The following is a 19,314-nucleotide window of genomic DNA, read 5'->3' as shown; positions in this document are numbered from 1 at the left end:
TACTGGAGTCAATGTTTTCCCAGGGTTTTTTTTGGGGTAAAATTGGGTGCCTCGGGTTATATTCGGGTGTATGTAATAGTAATAGTAGCAACAATAATAGAGAAAAATAATGTAATAATACCAATAATAATAGAGAAAAAGAATAAATGTAATAATACTAGTAGAGAAAAAGAATAAATGTAATAATACCAATAATAGAGAAAAATAATAAATGTAATAATACCAATAATAATAGAGAAAAATAATAAATGGTTCCCGTCCCCTTGATCTGGTCATGTAAGTGTTATTTATTGTTATAATTGTATCATTTTACTTTGTTTAATAATGTGTTATTATGTTGTTATGTAATGTTTGTGTTGCTTTTATTACTGAGTCCCATCCGGGAGATAAGGCAGTATATAAATAAAGTTGTATTATTATTATTATTATTATTATTATTATTATTATTATTATTATTATTAAATGTACCATATATTTTCGAGTATAAGCTGACCCAAATATAAGCCAACCAGGACCCTTACCCGAGTATAAGCCGAGGGGGGCTTTTTCAGTCTTAAAAAAAGGGCTGAAAAACTAGGCTTATACTTGAGTATATACAGTAAATTGATGAAGATTTTCAATGCCTGATTACCAAGAACTTTCAAAACATACTTTTTTTTGGGGGGTGGGTGGGATTTAAATCCTTCATCTTTTAAAAATAATTGTAAATTGTTCAAAGTCCAATGTGCATTTCCAAATGTATGAAGCTATTTAAGGAATCCTGAAGGTGTCCATCGTTGCACCAAATTTGGCCTTAAACCCTGATTTAAATCCGGCCCTTTCGGAAACAATGGCTAAGACGCACTGGTTTGATTTCAGTGTGATTTTAGTGGCGATTTTATTGTAATTTAATTAACAGTCAAGGGGAAATATTGGTCACATCCAATAGGTCTATCCAAAGGCACGGATGAGATGCAAAGTATAAAGGACTCATCTTCGGAGTCTTTGTTTACTTTTTTCCCCATTGAAATGTGCAGGAACCTACCAGTAGTTCTTGTGTTGCTTGATGAGGAGGAATAAATCTTGTCTGAATTCGTGATGGATGTCGGCAAAGGCACGCAGACTTCACACCACTTTGTTTCGGATAGTTCCCAGTTCGTCGATTTCGCACTCCACTTCGTCCCCTTTCTGCAAAGGAAAACAACTTACGTAACACTCTAGTTTTTGCTCCTGGGTTATTAATGTCTTTTCCTAATTGGTTCTATCCTAAAAACATAGGAAATTTTGAATAATTGCACAAACTTTGTCTTTGCAATACAGTACAGTCTCACTTATCCAACACTCGCTTATCCAACGTTCTGGATTATCCAACGCATTTTTGTAGTCAATGTTTTCAATACATCGTGATATTTTGGTGCTAAATTCGTAAATACAGTCGAGTCTCACTTATCCAACATAAACGGGCCGGCAGAAGGTTGGATAAGCGATATATAATGTAATGTGCATAATTCCCATGGAGTAAACAACAAAACCACTGGACCAAATCACAGTAGAGTCTCACTTATCCAACATAAACGGGCCGGCAGAAGCTTGGATAAGCGAATATATTGGATAATAAGGAGGGATTAAGGAAAAGCCTATTAAACATCAAATTAGGCTATGATTTTACAAATTAAGCACCAAAACATCACGTTATACAACAAATTTGAAAGAAAAAGTAGTTCAATACGCAGTAATGTTATGTTGTAATTACTGTATTTATGAATTTAGCACCAAAATATCATGATATATTGAAAACATTGACTACAAAAATGGCTTGGATTATCCAGAGGCTTGGATAAGCGAGGCTTGGATTAGTGAGACTCTACTGTATATAGATAGATATAGTATCTAGATCTTGACTGTCAGTTGTTTGGAAGTCAAGATATTTGTAACTCGGGGACGGCTTGCGGACTTCCCAGTTTTCAGCTGAAACCAGCGGCTTTTCTCTTTTATTGCAGCTTATACAATATTTACATAGTTTTGCCGGAGCTTAGCATTTGTACATCCGGACTTCCCAGTTTTCAGCTGAAACCAGCGGCTTTTCTCTTTTTATTGCAGTTTGTACAATATTTACATAGTTTTGCCGGAGCTTAGCATTTGTACATCCGGACTTCCCAGTTTTCAGCTGAAACCAGCGGCTTTTCTCTTTAATTGCAGTTTGTACAATATTTACATAGTTTTCCCGGAGCTTAGCATTTGTACATCCGGACTTCCCAGTTTTCAGCTGAAACCAGCGGCTTTTCTCTTTTATTGCAGTTTGTACACTATTTACATAGTTTTGCCGGAGCTTAGCATTTGTACATCCGGACTTCCCAGTTTTCAGCTGAAACCAGCGGCTTTTCTCTTTTATTGCAGTTTGTACAATATTTACATAGTTTTGCCGGAGCTTAGCATTTGTACATCCGACCTCGTTCATCACTGCATGGGAAGCACAGACTCCTTTCACATTCCAATGTATGATGAATGTCCTTGTTGCATACCGGAAATCTTTCACTGTTCCCCTCTAGCTATAAATCTCTACTCTATGCAGTTAACTCTTGCATTACTGGATGACATGCTGCATTACAGACAGACACACTGATAGTTAGCTTTAAACTAAGTGCAATTTTCAAACTACACAATAACAATGCATTCACACGTTTATCCGGAACGAGTCTCACCTTGAGGAAGACGGGGGGTTTCCGGAAGACCCCAACCCCGGGCGGAGTCCCCGTGAGGAAAACGTCTCCTGGGTATAAAGTGACAAACCTGCCGAAACAGGTTGTAAAGTGAGCAACACGTAACAAACATTCATGTCCCTTTTCCACAGCCTTGCATTGCTCTCGGAGACACAAAACGTATTTTCACCCATGTAGCGGTTCTAGAGCAGCCGTTCTCAATCTAGGTTCTGCGGAGTTCCACAATAAAGGACTACCTGTAAACCTTTTTTTAGCTGTAGATTTCTATTCTAGAAACATTCAACATTTATACGGGAACTTCCTATGTCAATAAACATTTAATTTAATTCGCATTCCCAAAATACACTCTTCACTAAGACCAAGCAAAGACATATCGAACTGATTGGGAACTTTTAAATTGAATCTGGAACTTTGAAAAGTGTTCTTATTCTTTGAATTGCAGACTTTATATTATTATTATTATTACTACTACTAGTAGTAGTAATATTATATTTATTTATGCCCCACTTTGTCTCTCCTGAAGACATACTTCTTCTTCTTCTTCTTCTTCTTCTTCTTCTTCTTATTATTATTATTATTATTATTATTATTATTATTATTATTATTATTATTATTATATTTATTTATACCCTGCTTTGTCTCTCCTGGAAACATACTTATTATTATTATTATTATTATTATATTTATATTTATTTATACCCCACTCTCTATCTCCTGAAGGAGACATACACATCATCATCATCATCATCATCATCATCATCATCATTATTATATTTATTTATACTCCACTCTGTCTCCTGAAGGATACATACACATTATTATTATTATTATACCCCACTCTCTCTCTCTCCTGAAGGAGACATACATATTATTATTATTATTATAGTTATTTATACCCTGCTTTGTCTCTCCTGAAGGAGACATACACATTATTATTATTATTATTATATTTATTTATACCCAACTCTTTCTCTCTCCTGAGGGAGATATACACTTTATTATGTTATTTATTAATTAATTTATACCCCACTTTATCTCTCCCCAAGGAGACATACTTCTTCTTCTTCTTCTTATTATTATTATTTACATACTACTTTATCTCTCCCGAAGGAGGCATACTTATTATTCTTATTATCATTATATTTATTTATACCCCGTTTTATCTCTCCCAAAGAAGACCCAAAGCGGCTTAACATAAAAGCATTAACATTCAATTTAAACTATACCAATATGCAAACATTAAAACAGGATTAAATGTAAACAATATTTTTAAAAAATCCCAGTTAAAAAACCATTGAAACGTATTCAAAGTTATACTTCTTTTGCTTTATACTTCATTTGTAGCAGGAAAGGGGACGGGACGTAAACGTTTAAGGGCTCCTCAATCGGTTTTGTAGATTTCGTCGGGTTCCGTGTGACGGAACAGTTAGAGAACCACGGCTCTAGAACCTTGGGATCTGTTGAAGTGGGAATGATCGTATATAGAGTTGTTTAAATGTAATTGAGTCATGGTTGTGCAATGTGTGCTGGAGATTGCATCATACACTGTGTGCTGCTTACTATACCAGTGTGTAAAGGGTTAAACTTGGATTGCATCAGACAGCAGAGGATGAGATAAATAGCCCTCTACTTCCTATCTCTGTCCCTTCCCGTGTGTGTCTGCGTGAGAGCTGTGTATCGTCTTGTGAGAATTCCGTTCGTAAGTAAACTTTTGATAGAAAACTGAAGACTGCGGTGTCGTCATGTATCCAGAGCTTCTTCGTCAGCGACTTCTGCTGCGTGTGTGACTAGCGAACCGCTCTGACAGGATCCTCCTGAATATCACAGTTATTGATGCTATTTCTCATAATAAAGGGATGTGGGGCAAGAGGAAAAGCGTGTGCTTTGGGAAAGGAAGGGTTTTCTTACCGGGAGACCCAAGCGACCAGCGCTTCCGTTTTGAAGATCATCTGCTTGGTGCTGCTGTTCTGGACCAGCTCCCCATTCACGCGGCAGCGGATCCCCAGGTTGTGAGGATCTACGGAAAGAGAAGCAGATGCAGAACGATGTACATCTATATCTATATATATAAAAGAGTGATGGCATCACGGCAATTCACAAAACAACAAAAGTACAGGCCCCCCAACCTCAAAATTTGACAACACAACCCATCATCCACGCCTCAAGGTTGATACAACAAAAAGAAAAGAAAAATACAGTCCTAATTACAGGGAGAGGAATAATAGTTTTTATCTAATTGCTGCCAGTTTGAAGGCTAAACTCTGCCCACTTGGTCTCCTAGCGACCTCCTCAGCCCTGGGGACAGGCACAGTTAGGCCTCACTTAGGCCTCTTCCACAGATTATCAGATTTTAACTGGATTATATGGCAGTGTAGACTCAAGGCCCTTCCATACAGCTATATAACCCATTTAGAATCTTATATTATCTGCTTTGAACTGGATTATCTTGAGTCCACACTGCCATATAATCCACTTCAGAGTGCATACTAAACATAAAGACAACCATACAACAGACATTCAATACCACCACTACCTCAACAATTTCTCACCAACACCACCAGACGCCACAGCAACGCATGGCTGGGCACAGCTAGTATATATGTAAAAATGTAAAGTTCGTTTTTGCTATGGAATAAACAACAAAACCACTGAACCCAATCACACCAAATTTGGCCACAAAAGACATAGTCGTCCAAAATACGTCTTTCAATAAAAAAAAACCTACAAAAATAGTCCAAATTACAAAGGATGAGGAAGAGCCATTCTCCCCCTACCGGACAGTCAGAAAGGTAGGCCCCACTGTCTTTAGGCCCCGCCCCCTTTGTATCCTAGCAACCCCCTCAGCCAATAGGTATGGTAGTGCAAGAGCAACAAGACCCTGCAAAACTACAAGTCTCTTTTTTGGAGGAATGCAAATATCACTATGTAGCAAAATTTGAAAAAAAAAATACTGTTCCTGGTTTGAAAGTGTTATTTTTTGTTTAATTATGCTGTAATTTTCCCATGTTTTTATGATAGAACCAATTAGGAAATCTATATATATATATAAATGTAATGTGTGTTTTATTATGGAGTAAACAACAAAACCACTGAACCCAATCACACCAGATTTGGCCACAAAAGACATAGTCGTCCAAAACAAGTCTTTCAATAAAAAAACAAGAAAAATAAAGTCCAAATTAGAGGAAGAGGAAGAACTGTTTTTCCCCTTGCTGCCAGTTAGAAGGGTAAGCTCGGCCCACTTTGTCTCCTAGCAACCCACTCAGCCATTTAATGGCGCCCAGGGCCTCTTCAATCAGGCCTCTTTCACTGCCTATAAAATACAGATTATCTGATTTGAACTGGATTATATGGCAGTGTAGACTCAAGGCCCCGTCAAACAGCTATATTACCCAGAATGCCAGGGCACATAATCCACAGTATCTGCTTTGAACTGGATTATCTGCCTTGGCACTCTGAGTAATATAGATGTGTGACAGGGCCTTGAGTCCACACTGCCATATAATCCAGTTCAGTGTGGATTTTATACAGCTGTGTAGAAGGGGCCTCATATAATCCAGTTCTAAGCAGATAATATAAGATTATCAATATAACTAGCTGTGCCCGGCCACACGTTGCTGTGTCTGAGTCTGGTGGTGTTGGTCAGTCTACATGAGGTTGTATTGATGCTGTGACCTCCACCTTCTTTATACTCACATTAGTCGTAGTATTTGAAGTCTGTTACCTTCTTCAATTTTTGTGTTGATTGATAATTGCTTGAGATCCCTGTTGTCTTTGGTTTGTTGTTAGTTGTAATGTCTGATTCTGCTGAGTGCGGTTTATATTTTTATTGTGGTACAATAGTCTTTTTTTTGTTTTGCCTGTGTAGGTGTTTATTATTATTGTTGTTGTAGTGATTATGAAGGCTGGATAAGTTAGATGCTACTGTATTGTTTTTTGGAGGCCCAGTGTAGCACTGACTGGCCTCTCAGCCTCAATGCCTGGCTGTTTCTTGCCTGTGATGGTGTTGATTCTTATTGTTGTTGTTGTTATTGTTATTATTGTAATTGTTTTTTGGAGGCCAAGTGTGAATGTAGGGATTGGGGAGGTGGATGAGTTGTGTTGTCAAATGTTGTATTTGTTATAGTCACAATGCGTTGTTGTGAGTTTTGTGGGTCTGGATTGTGGTTTTGTGGTGTGGTTGTGTTGTTAGAACTGAGAGGCAAGGCTTTTGTGTTGTGTTGCGAAGTTTTGTATTTCTGGGTCGTTTAGTTGTGTGCCAAGTTTTTGTATTTCTGGGGCGTTTAGTTGTGTTGTTATAGTCACGATGCATTGTTGTGAGTTTTGTGGGTCCGGATTGTGGTTTTGTGGTGTGGTTGTGTTGTTACAATCGCGAGGGAATGCTTTTGTGTTGTGTTGCCAAGTTTCGTATTTCTGAGGCGTTTAGTTGTGTTGTTATAGTCACGATGCGTTGTTGTGAGTTTTGTGGGTCCGGATTGTGGTTTTGTGGTGTGGTTGTGTTCTTACAACTGGGAGGCAAGGCTTTTGCATTGTGTTGTCAAATTTTGTATTTCTGGGGCGTTTTGTTGTGTTATAGTCACGATGCGTTGTTGAGTTTTGTGGGTCCGGATTGTGGTTTTGTGGTGTAGTTGTGTTGTTACAATCGGGAGAAAAGGCTTTTGTGTTGTGTTGTCAAGTTTCATATTTCTGGGGCGTTTAGTTGTGTTGTTATAGTCACAATGCATTGTTGTGAGTTTTGTGGGTCCGGATTGTGGTTTTGTGGTGTGGTTGTGTTGTTACAACCGGGAGGCAAGGCTTTTGCATTGTGTTGTCAAATTTTGTATTTCTGGGGCGTTTTGTTGTGTTATAGTCACGATGCGTTGTTGAGTTTTGTGGGTCCGGATTGTGGTTTTGTGGTGTAGTTGTGTTGTTACAATCGGGAGAAAAGGCTTTTGTGTTGTGTTGTCAAGTTTCATATTTCTGGGGCGTTTAGTTGTGTTGTTATAGTCACAATGCATTGTTGTGAGTTTTGTGGGTCCGGATTGTGGTTTTGTGGTGTGGTTGTGTTGTTACAACCGGGAGGCAAGGTTTTTGCGTTGTGTTGTCAAGTTTTATATTTCTGGGGCGTTTAGTTGTGTGCCAAGTTTCGTATTTCTGGGGCGTTTAGTTGTGTTGTTATAGTCACGATGCATTGTTGTGAGTTTTATGGGTCCGGATTGTGGTTTTGTGGTGTGGTTGTGTTGTTACAACCTGGAGGGAAGGCTTTTGCGTTGTGTTGCCAAGTTTCGTATTTCTGGGGCGTTTAGTTGTGTTGTTATAGTCACGATGCGTTGTTGTGAGTTTTGTGGGTCCTGTGTGGTTTTGTGGTGTGGTTGTGTTGTTACAACTGGGAGGCAAGGCTTTTGCATTGTGTTGCCAAGTTTTGTATTTCTGGGGCGTTTAGTTGTGTTGTTATCGCATGATGCGTTGTTGTGAGTGTTGTGGGTCTGGATTGTGGTTTTGTGGTGTGGTTGTGTTGTTGTAACCGGGAGGCAAGCTTTTTGCATTGTGTTGCCAAATTTCGTATTTCTGGGATGTTTAGTTTTGTTGTTATAGTCACTGCGCGAACAACTTTATCCTTTTATATATATAGATATGTAATAATTACTGTGGTATAATAATACAGAACAATATAATCTCTAAAACCAGGACAGTCAATAAAGAGCAACACTCTGCAAACAGGGAAATTCCAGAAAGGAAACAACCAGGGCCAGCTAACACCTCCTCACAAAGGATTCCCCCAGGCAGGAAGCTGCAAGGCCACTAAATGCTAATCAGGGTGACTAATTGCAGCATTCATACTTGCCGCACCTGGTCAACAAATTCTTCCCATACGCCACAGCAACGCATGGCCGGGCACAGCTAGTTATTTAAAAACACAGAAATTCTAGACCGCTCTGGCCACCATCAACAGAATGGAGGAAATCATGAAAATGAACACAATCTGGCTCCCAGTATTAAAAAACACTAGAAATATACAATTTAATGGTAGAAGATAAGGAATTTATGATCCGAGCAATACGTAACAAATGGAATGGGGTTAAAATATTAAGCACACAAGAAGTAGACGAAATAATTAGGAACATAAATAAAATAAAAACAGAAAAATATAATGAATTAGAAAAAAAAGATGGTATTAAGATGGTATAGAACTCCGGAACAACTGTCTTATATGATAAAAGGGAAGAATTCAAAGTGCTGGCATTGTAATAAAGAAAAGGGCACTTATTCACATATGTGGTGGGAGTGTTCTGAATTAAAAAATTTTTGGCTAATGATACAAGGGAAAATCCAGGACTTATTACAGATAACAATACAAATTAATAATGATTTGTTACTTTGGGGAGTGCTGGATCATCCAAGTATAAAAACTGAGTGCCAAGAGTTATTGAAAGTAACAATAGGAGCAGCACATGCTGTGATTGCTAGAGGATGGAGAGACAAATAGAAATGGACGTTAAATAATTGGAATGATTATTTGTATGATCAAGTGTTGTTAGATATTACAGGAATTATGACTAACCAAGCAACAAGAATGAATAAACAAAAGGACATTACAAACAGATGGAAAGACTACTTCAACTGGGTGAAAAACGGAGGAGCCAACGATTACATCAAAGAAAAAATACAAAGACTTTACCTGTGGCTGGATCTGCAAGATTAATATAAACATACTGTGGTTGAGGAGGGAGGGTGTGGGTGGTAGGGAGGGAAAAAATATTGGATAAAAGGGAAGTAGTGTTGTTATGAATTATGAATGTAAAACCCAATAAAAATGTTTAAAAAAAAAAACTAGAATCAAGACAGTAACTAAGTAAAAGTTACTATAAAAAAGGCCAAATCAGAAAGACATGGGAGGCAAAGTGGAATTTGTTTGTATTTTTTTTCAAATGATAATCCGGCCCCTCAACAGTCAGAAGGATTGTGGACCGGCCCTCGGCTTAAAAAGTTTGGGGACCCCTGAGCTAAATACTGGGATCTGTAGTGTCCGAACCTGAGACGGCGTCCTTGGTGACCAGAGCCGGGCCCAGCGGGCAAAAGGAGTCGAAGGTTTTCCCCAAAAGCCACTGCTTGCCGTTCCGCTTCATCTGCCAGTCCCGGGCGCTGACGTCGTGGGCCACGGTATAACCAGCCACATGGGACATGGCATCCGTCTCCTGGGGTTGGAAGGGTTAAAAAAGAGCCATCAAAGCATATATCTCTCTGTATTTTTCCATGCACCCAAAGGCATAAATTACAAATTTCCTGCCTCACCTGGATGTGTTTGCCTTTCTTCCCAATGACGAAAGCAAGCTCCACTTCCCAGTCGACTTCCTAGAAAGGGAAACAAAAGGAAACGTTGAGCAGCAAGACAGGGTAATCAAAGGTATGTATATATACACATATACACACACACAAATATTTATATACATCTGTGCATACACTTAAAATCGCAGGAATATCCTATGTATTCTTATTAGTGGTTGTGCTCCGCCTTGAGCCAAAAGTCCCTTCGGGTGAGAAGGACGGGATAGAAATATTGGAAATAAATAAATAAATAAAATAAAATGCATTTATTATTATTATCAGCATTAATAGTCTCCATCACACACACATATATGTATCTGTGTATGTATATATACACACACACACAAATTTGCCTTATTATTATTATTATTATTATTATTATTATTATTATTATTATTATTATTATTATTATATATATATTTACACACACACACATACACACACACAAATTTGCCTTATTATTATTAGTAGTAGTAGTATATATCTATATATACACACACAAATTTGTCTTATTATTATTATTAATACACACACACACAAATTTGCCTTATTATTATTATTATTAATATATATATATATATATATGTACACACACACACATACACACACACACAAATTTGCCTTATTATTATTATTAGTAGTAGTATATATCTATATATACACACACAAATCTGTCTTATTATTATTATTATTATTATTATTAATACACACACACACAAATTTGCCTTATTATTATTATTAATAATAATAATATATATGTACACACACATACACACACACACAAATTTGCCTTATTATTAGTAGTAGTATATATATCTATATACACACACACAAATTTGCCTTATTATTATTATTAATATATACATACACACACACACAAATTTGCCTTATTATTAGTATGTGTGTGTGTGTATATACAGTAGAGTCTTACTTATCCAAGCCTCACTTATCCAAGCCTCTCGATAATCCAAGCCATTTTTGTAGTCAATGTTTTCAATATATCATGATATTTTGTTGCTAAATTCGTAAATACAGTAATTATTACATAGCATTTATGTGTAATGAACTACTTTTTCTGTCAAATTTGTTGTATAACATGATGTTTTGGTGCTTAATTTGTAAAATCATAACCTATTTTGATGTTTAATAGGCTTCTCCTTAATACCTCCTTATTATCCAACATATTCACTTATCCAACATTCTGCCGGCCCGTTTATGTTGGATAAGTGAGACTCTACTGTATACATATACACACACACAAATATTTATATACATCTGTATACACACTTAGAATCGCAGGAATATCCTATGTATTCTCATTAGTGCTTGTGCTCCGCCTTGAGCCAAAAGGAAAAGCAGATAATAAATAAAATGCATTTATTATTATTATTATCAGTATTATTAATCTCCATCACACACATATATGTACCTCTGTGTGTATATATACACACACATATAAAAATTTGCCTTACTATTATTATTATTAGTAGTAGTAGTACTATATATATATATACACACACACACAAATTTGCATTATTATTATTATTATTATTAGTAGTAGTATATATCTCTCTATATATAGATATATATATACACACACAAATTTGCCTATTATTATTTTTGTGTATATATATATATATACACACACACACACACACACACACACTAGCTGTGCCCGGCCACGCGTTGCTGTGGCGATGTATGTTGGTATGGGAAATAAAGTATTGAGGAATTGGTGGTAGTTAAGGTAAAGGTTTTACCTTACATTAAGTCCATTATAAATGGGTGAGAAGGGCGGAATATAAATACTGTAAATAAATGAATAAATCAATTTGGCCTGTCCCCTGGGCTGAGTGGGTTGCTAGGAGACCAAGTGGGCGGAGCTTAACCTTCTAACTGGCAGCAATTGGATAAAAACAATTATTCCTCTCCCTCTAATTAGGACTTTATTTTTGTTTTCTTTTTGTTGTATGAACGTAGAGGCATGGATGAGGGGTTGTGCTGCCAAGTTTAATTTTCCGGAATGTGTAGTTTTGTTGTTTTGTTCTAGGCCGAAATTTCATTACCCTTTTATATATATAGATTATATGTATATATATACCTTGTAAGCCGCCCTGAGTCCCCTTCGGGGTGAGAGAGGCGGGATATAAATGTCACTAATAATAAATAATAACTAAATGTGTATACTGTAATCCGCTCTGAGTCTCTCCGGGGAGAGAAAGCAGAATATAAAGAAGGTGTATTATATTATTATCAACACAACGACGTTGTATGACACAGCAAACAAGATAGATATGCTGGATTTCGTTTCGCAAAACCACAAGTCGAACACTTCCCAAGTGTCTAGGACTGTGTGATGTATTTTCTGATGATGTGTGCAGATCCCAGTAGGGTGGCCTTTTGCAGTTGGCAGATGGTGATTTTGTCAATGTCTATTGTTTCCAAATGCCAATTTCCAAAAGATCTTTTGGCACGGCACCCAGTGTGCCCATCACCACCGGGACCACCTGCACTGGTTTCTTTATTATTATTATTATTATTATTATTATTATTATTATTATTATTTATTACTGGTTTATTATTATTATTATTTATTACTGGTTTATTATTATTATTATTTATTACTGGTTTATTATTATTATTATTATTATTATTATTTGACACTTATTATTATTATTATTATTGCAATTACAATTATTATTATTATTATTATTTTCTTTCCTAGTGACATAAGTGGAGCCACCTTGCCTAGCAACAGCCTTTGTGGCCCCAACAAACAAACAGACAAACATACTTTGCCTTTTATAGGCAGGCGTTGCTGTGGCGAAGTATGGTGGTATGGGAAATAAAGTATTAAGGAATTGGTGGTAGTTAAGGTAAAGGGTCCCCTGGGCTGAGTGGGTTGCTAGGAGACCAAGTGAGCGGAGCTTAGCCTTCTAACTGGCAGCAATTGGATAAAACAATTATTCCTCTCCCTCTAATTAGGACTTTATTTTTCTTTTCTTTTTGTTGTATCAACCTAGAGGCGTGGATGAGGGGTTGTGCTGCCAATTTTCGAGGTTGTGGGGTGTTTACTTTTGTTGTTTTGTCCGCTGCCGTGATGCCATCACTCTTTTATATATATAGATAGATAGAAAGACGTGGTGACAAGCTCACGTTGCTCTCCGCCGGGTGGACGATGGGGTCGTAGGGCCCCACGATGGAGCTGGAGAACTTGCTGAAGATGATGGGCTCTTTAGGGATCTTCACGTTCTGCTCCAAGCAGTGATCCACGTAGTTCATCCCCACGCAAATCACTTTGTCAGGGTTCGTGACGGGAGCCAAAAGCGTCACTTGGGAACGGGGAATGGTGCGCTGTCCGGACGCCTCTGCTCTGCAGAGAGAAGGGAAATAAATGCACATACAGTAGAGTCTCGCTTATCCAACCTTCCCTTATCCAACAAGCTACAAGTCAACATCACTGCGAGGGTGCAGGGAATGATGAATGGTCATGAGTTTTGTTTTTCTGTCCAAATTGTCCAGCTCCACCTGTATTATTATTATTTTATTTTATTATGACACAGCAAACAAGATAGACATGCTGGATTTCATATCACAAAATCACAAGTCGAACACTTCCCAAGTGTCTAGGACTGTGTGATAATAATAATAATAATTATTATTATTTTATTATGATACAGCAAACAAGATAGACATGCTGGATTTCATATCACAAAATCACAAGTCGAACACTTCCCAAGTGTCTAGGACTGTGTGATTATTATTATTATTATTATTATTATTATTATTATTATTATTATTATTATGACACAGCAAACAAGATAGATATGCTGGATTTCGTATCACAAAATCACAAGTCGAACACTTCCCAAGTGTCTAGGACTGTGTGATGTATTATTATTATTATTATTATTATTATTATTATTATTATTATTATGACACAGCAAACAAGATAGACATGCTGGATTTCGTATCACAAAATCACAAGTCGAACACTTCCCAAGTGTCTAGGACTGTGTGATGTATTATTATTATTATTATTATTATTATTATTATTATTATTATGACACAGCAAACAAGATAGATATGCTGGATTTCGTATCACAAAATCACAAGTCGAACACTTCCCAAGTGTCTAGGACTGTGTGATGTATTATTATTATTATTATTATTATTATTATTATTATTATTATTATGACACAGCAAACAAGATAGATATGCTGGATTTCGTATCACAAAATCACAAGTCGAACACTTCCCAAGTGTCTAGGACTGTGTGATGTATTATTATTATTATTATTATTATTATTATTATTATTATTATTATTATTATTATGACACAGCAAACAAGATAGATATGCTGGATTTCGTATCACAAAATCACAAGTCGAACACTTCCCAAGTGTCTAGGACTGTGTGATGTATTTTTGGATGATGCGCACAGATCCCAGCAGGGTGGCCTTTTGCAGTTGGCTATTGTTTCCAAATGCCGGCTGAGATCTTTTGGCACGGCACCCAGTGTACCCATCACCACCGGGACCACCTGCACTGGTTTCTGCCAGAGTCTTTGAAGTTCAATCTTGAGGTCCTGATAGCGGCTGAGTTTTTCCTGTTGTTTTTCGTCAATGTGACTGTCCCCTGGGATGGCGACATCAATGATCCAAACCTTTTTCTTTTCCACAACTGTGATGTCTGGTGTGTTGTGTTCCAGAACTTTGTCAGTCTGGAATTGGAAGTCCCACAGTATCTTTGCGTGCTCATTTTCCAATCCTTTTGCAGGTTTGTGATCCCACCAGTTCTTTTCTGCTGGGAGGTGGGACTTGAGGCATAAGTTCCAATGAATCATTTGGGCCACCTAGTTGTGCCTCTGTTTGTAGTCTGTCTGTGCGATTTTCTTACAGCAGCTGAGGATATGATCAATGGTTTCGTCGGTTTCCTTGCACAGTCTGCATTTTGGGTCATCAGCTGATTTTTCGATCTTGGCCTGAATTGCATTTGTCCTGATGTCTTGCTCCTGGGCTGCAAGGATCAGGCCTTGTTTCTCCTTCTTCAGGGTCCCATTCGTGAGCCAGAGCCAGGTCTTCTATTATTATTATTATTATTATTATTATTAATTGCCTTTGTCCTGATGTCTTGCTCCTGGGCTGCAAGGATCAGGCCTTCTGTCTCCTTCTTCAGGGTCCCATTCGTGAGCCAGAGCCAGGTCTTCTATTATTATTATTATTATTATTATTATTATTATTATTATTATTATTATTATTATTATTAATGGCCTTTGTCCTGATGTCTTGCTCCTGGGCTGCAAGGATCAGGCCTTCTGTCTCCTTCTTCAGGGTCCCATTCGTGAGCCAGAGCCAGGTCTTCTATTATTATTATTATTATTATTATTATTATTATTATTATTATTATTAATGGCCTTTGTCCTGATGTCTTGCTCCTGGGCTGCAAGGATCAGGCCTTCTGTCTCCTTCTTCAGGGTCCCATTCGTGAGCCAGAGCCAGGTCTTCTATTATTATTATTATTATTATTATTATTATTATTAATTGCCTTTGTCCTGATGTCTTGCTCCTGGGCTGCAAGGATCAGGCCTTCTGTCTCCTTCTTCAGGGTCCCATTCGTGAGCCAGAGCCAGGTCTTCTATTATTATTATTATTATTATTATTATTATTATTAACTGCCTTTGTCCTGATGTCTTGCTCCTGGGCTGCAAGGATCAGGCCTTCTGTCTCCTTCTTCAGGGTCCCATTCGTGAGCCAGAGCCAGGTCTTCTATTATTATTATTATTATTATTATTATTATTATTATTATTAACTGCCTTTGTCCTGATGTCTTGCTCCTGGGCTGCAAGGATCAGGCCTTCTGTCTCCTTCTTCAGGGTCCCATTCGTGAGCCAGAGCCAGGTCTTCTATTATTATTATTATTATTATTATTATTATTATTAATTGCCTTTGTCCTGATGTCTTGCTCCTGGGCTGCAAGGATCAGGCCTTCTGTCTCCTTCTTCAGGGTCCCATTCGTGAGCCAGAGCCAGGTCTTCTATTATTATTATTATTATTATTATTATTATTATTAATTGCCTTTGTCCTGATGTCTTGCTCCTGGGCTGCAAGGATCAGGCCTTCTGTCTCCTTCTTCAGGGTCCCATTCGTGAGCCAGAGCCAGGTCTTCTATTATTATTATTATTATTATTATTATTATTATTAACTGCCTTTGTCCTGATGTCTTGCTCCTGGGCTGCAAGGATCAGGCCTTCTGTCTCCTTCTTCAGGGTCCCATTCGTGAGCCAGAGCCAGGTCTTCTATTATTATTATTATTATTATTATTATTATTATTAATTGCCTTTGTCCTGATGTCTTGCTCCTGGGCTGCAAGGATCAGGCCTTCTGTCTCCTTCTTCAGGGTCCCATTCGTGAGCCAGAGCCAGGTCTTCTATTATTATTATTATTATTATTATTATTATTATTAACTGCCTTTGTCCTGATGTCTTGCTCCTGGGCTGCAAGGATCAGGCCTTCTGTCTCCTTCTTCAGGGTCCCATTCGTGAGCCAGAGCCAGGTCTTCTATTATTATTATTATTATTATTATTATTATTATTATTATTAACTGCCTTTGTCCTGATGTCTTGCTCCTGGGCTGCAAGGATCAGGCCTTCTGTCTCCTTCTTCAGGGTCCCATTCGTGAGCCAGAGCCAGGTCTTCTATTATTATTATTATTATTATTATTATTATTATTATTATTATTATTAATTGCCTTTGTTCTGATGTCTTGCTCCTGGGCTGCAAGGATCAGGCCTTCTGTCTCCTTCTTCAGGGTCCCATTCGTGAGCCAGAGCCAGGTCTTCTATTATTATTATTATTATTATTATTATTATTAATTGCCTTTGTTCTGATGGCTTGCTCCTGGGCTGCAAGGATCAGGCCTTGTGTCTCCTTCTTCAGGGTCCCATTCGTGAGCCAGAGCCAGGTCTTCTCCTTATCAGCTTTTCCTTCCATTTTGTCAAGGAACTTTCCATGCAATGCTTTGTTGTGCCAGCTGTCAGCTCTAGTTTGTAGTGCGGTTTTCTTGTACATTATCATCATCATCATCATCATTATTATTATTATTATTATTATTATTATTATTATTATTATTTTGTTTCCAAAGAGGAATTAAACCCTACAGGTCCCTGCGCACCTCTTGGCCACTCCGAGGGCAGCCTCTCCAGCCTCCAAAAATCCCCGCATGGACTTGGGCAGAGAAGGGTCCAAGGCGTTGAGGTCCAGGATGTCCCCTCCATCCTTCTCTTCCAGGCCAATCCGGGCCTCCGACGCCGGTCCTTCGGTGCGGAACTGGACCAGGCGCATGGCTCCACCGCAGAGGCCGGAAGCCCCCCGGGACCCCTGAAAACGTGTCCCAAGACCCTCGGAAAGAGCTCTGCGCAGAGGCCCCTTCATCCAAGCCTGCAAGGAAGCTGAGAAGACAATAAAGACAACGCTAGCTGCATTGACACTGGAGCATTAATGCACTTTCCCTGCAATGGCTCCAGGCTATGACTCCACCCACTTCCTCTCCCTTAACCCTTTCCTATTCTTTTCTATGGCACACAGCAAACACAGGAATTGATCAGAAACTGAACATACAAGAGAGAGAGGTTTGGAGAGAATTCACCATGAATTATAGGAGTTGTAGGGACTGGGATGTTTAATTAATTTGATGTCTAATAGACTTTTCCTTAATCCCTCCTTATTATCCAACAAATTCGCTTATTCAACGTTCTGCCGGCCCGTTTATGTTGGATAAGTGAGAATCTACTGTATTAGTAATATTACGTTTAATATATAATATATAATTAATATTATTATATTGTATTATTAGTAGTATAATATTGTATTCCATTATATTATTATTATCAATATTATATGCATTGAGCCGTGGCAGTTTTAAAGTGGTACAAAACTTCATTAAATCTACAATGTAGATGCAAAAAGCGTCTGCTATTTCAGATATGTGCGCATATATACCTATACCGTGTACATATATATATAGATATAGATATATACATTCAATATTCAACTGCACTGAGCCATGGCAGTTTTAAAGTGGTACCAAACTGCATTAAATCTACAATGTAGATGCAAAGAGCTTCCATTGCATGTTTGGCCTCATTGTACGCCCATTGCACTGGCCTACATGTCAGGGTTGCTGTGCGTTTTTAAAATATGTGGCAAAAAAACCCACTCAAACAATCCCTGCTGCAAATTTCTACAATTTATTTATTTATTTATTTGCTACATTTATATCCCGCCCTTCTCACCCCGAAGGGGACTCAGAGCGGCTTACAAATTAAATTTACATACAATATTCTATTATTAGCATAGTACAATACTGGTAATAAATTACTATATTGTACTGCATCAATATATTGTAATATTATTAGTAATATTGCATGTAAAATATAATATATAATTAATATTATATTGTATTATTAGTATTATATCGTATTACAATATAATATGAATATTATATGTATATACAATATGTTATAATTATTATATATTTTTGTCAATTATATTGTGTATATATATATAACCACACACACACACATATATATATGTGCGTGTGTATATATATATATATATTATATATATAAAACTAGCATAGCATGTTATAAACCAATAAATAAATGAAATCCACCCAAGAAATGCGACCAAATAAATATAAAAATTTAACCTGGTTTCCAGGCTCCCTCCAGAAACGCTGCTTCTCTAACAGCTGTTTGCAGCTCTTGCCCTTTGCTCTTTGCAAGCTCAGGACTAGGAAGGGCGCATCGTCCAATCAGAACGCAGGAAAGTGGGGGGCGGGGTCACGATTCCCAGGCCCAAAGCGGCAACGACCAATCAGAAAGCAGAAAAGCAGGGGGCGGGATCAGGATTCCCAGGCTCAAGGCGGCAGCGACCAATCAGAAAGCAAGAAAGCGGGGGGGCGGAGTCACGATTCCCAGGGCTCAAGGGGGCAGCGTCCAATCAGGAAAGAGAGGAGGCGGGGCTTCAGCGCCAGCTAGGCTAGAACAGGAAAAGTCATTGGCTGGGGTTGCTGTGAGTTTTCCGGGCTTTGTTCCAGAAGCATTCTCTTCTGACGTTTCGCCCACAGGCATCCTCAGAAGTTGTGAGGTCTGTTGGAAACGAGGCAAGTGGGGTTTATATATATATATATATATATTCCACAAATAAATAATATATATATATGTGTGTGTGTGTGTGTGTGTGTGTGTGTGTGTATATATATATATATATATATATATATATAAAATAAATTTTATATATATATATAT

General features: G+C 37.8%; 1 protein-coding gene across 2 annotated transcripts; it reads right to left on the bottom strand.

The window, feature by feature from the left end:
• Nucleotides 1–847: 847 nt before the first annotated feature.
• On the bottom strand, nt 848–18,847 carry LOC103282439 (fumarylacetoacetate hydrolase domain-containing protein 2). Of its 2 annotated transcripts, none has more exons than XM_062961486.1 (8): nt 18,714–18,847; nt 17,178–17,443; nt 13,161–13,377; nt 9,972–10,031; nt 9,712–9,874; nt 4,608–4,716; nt 2,682–2,769; nt 848–1,167 (listed from the first exon to the last, which is right to left on the bottom strand). In XM_062961486.1, exons 2-8 carry the CDS (start codon nt 17,435–17,437, stop codon nt 1,105–1,107), a joined length of 960 nt encoding a protein of 319 aa, XP_062817556.1. In that variant the 5' UTR covers nt 17,438–17,443; nt 18,714–18,847; the 3' UTR covers nt 848–1,104. The 2 variants fall into 2 exon arrangements, with proteins under 2 accessions (XP_062817556.1, XP_062817557.1); XM_062961487.1 differs by having other exon boundaries at nt 17,178–17,454; nt 18,714–18,823.
• Between the last annotated feature and the right edge of the window lie 467 nt (nt 18,848–19,314).

This window comes from Anolis carolinensis, unplaced genomic scaffold (genome assembly GCF_035594765.1).
Source record: "Anolis carolinensis isolate JA03-04 unplaced genomic scaffold, rAnoCar3.1.pri scaffold_8, whole genome shotgun sequence".
Taxonomy (NCBI): Eukaryota; Metazoa; Chordata; class Lepidosauria; order Squamata; family Dactyloidae; genus Anolis; species Anolis carolinensis.
This window is presented reverse-complemented; position numbering and strand designations above follow the sequence as displayed.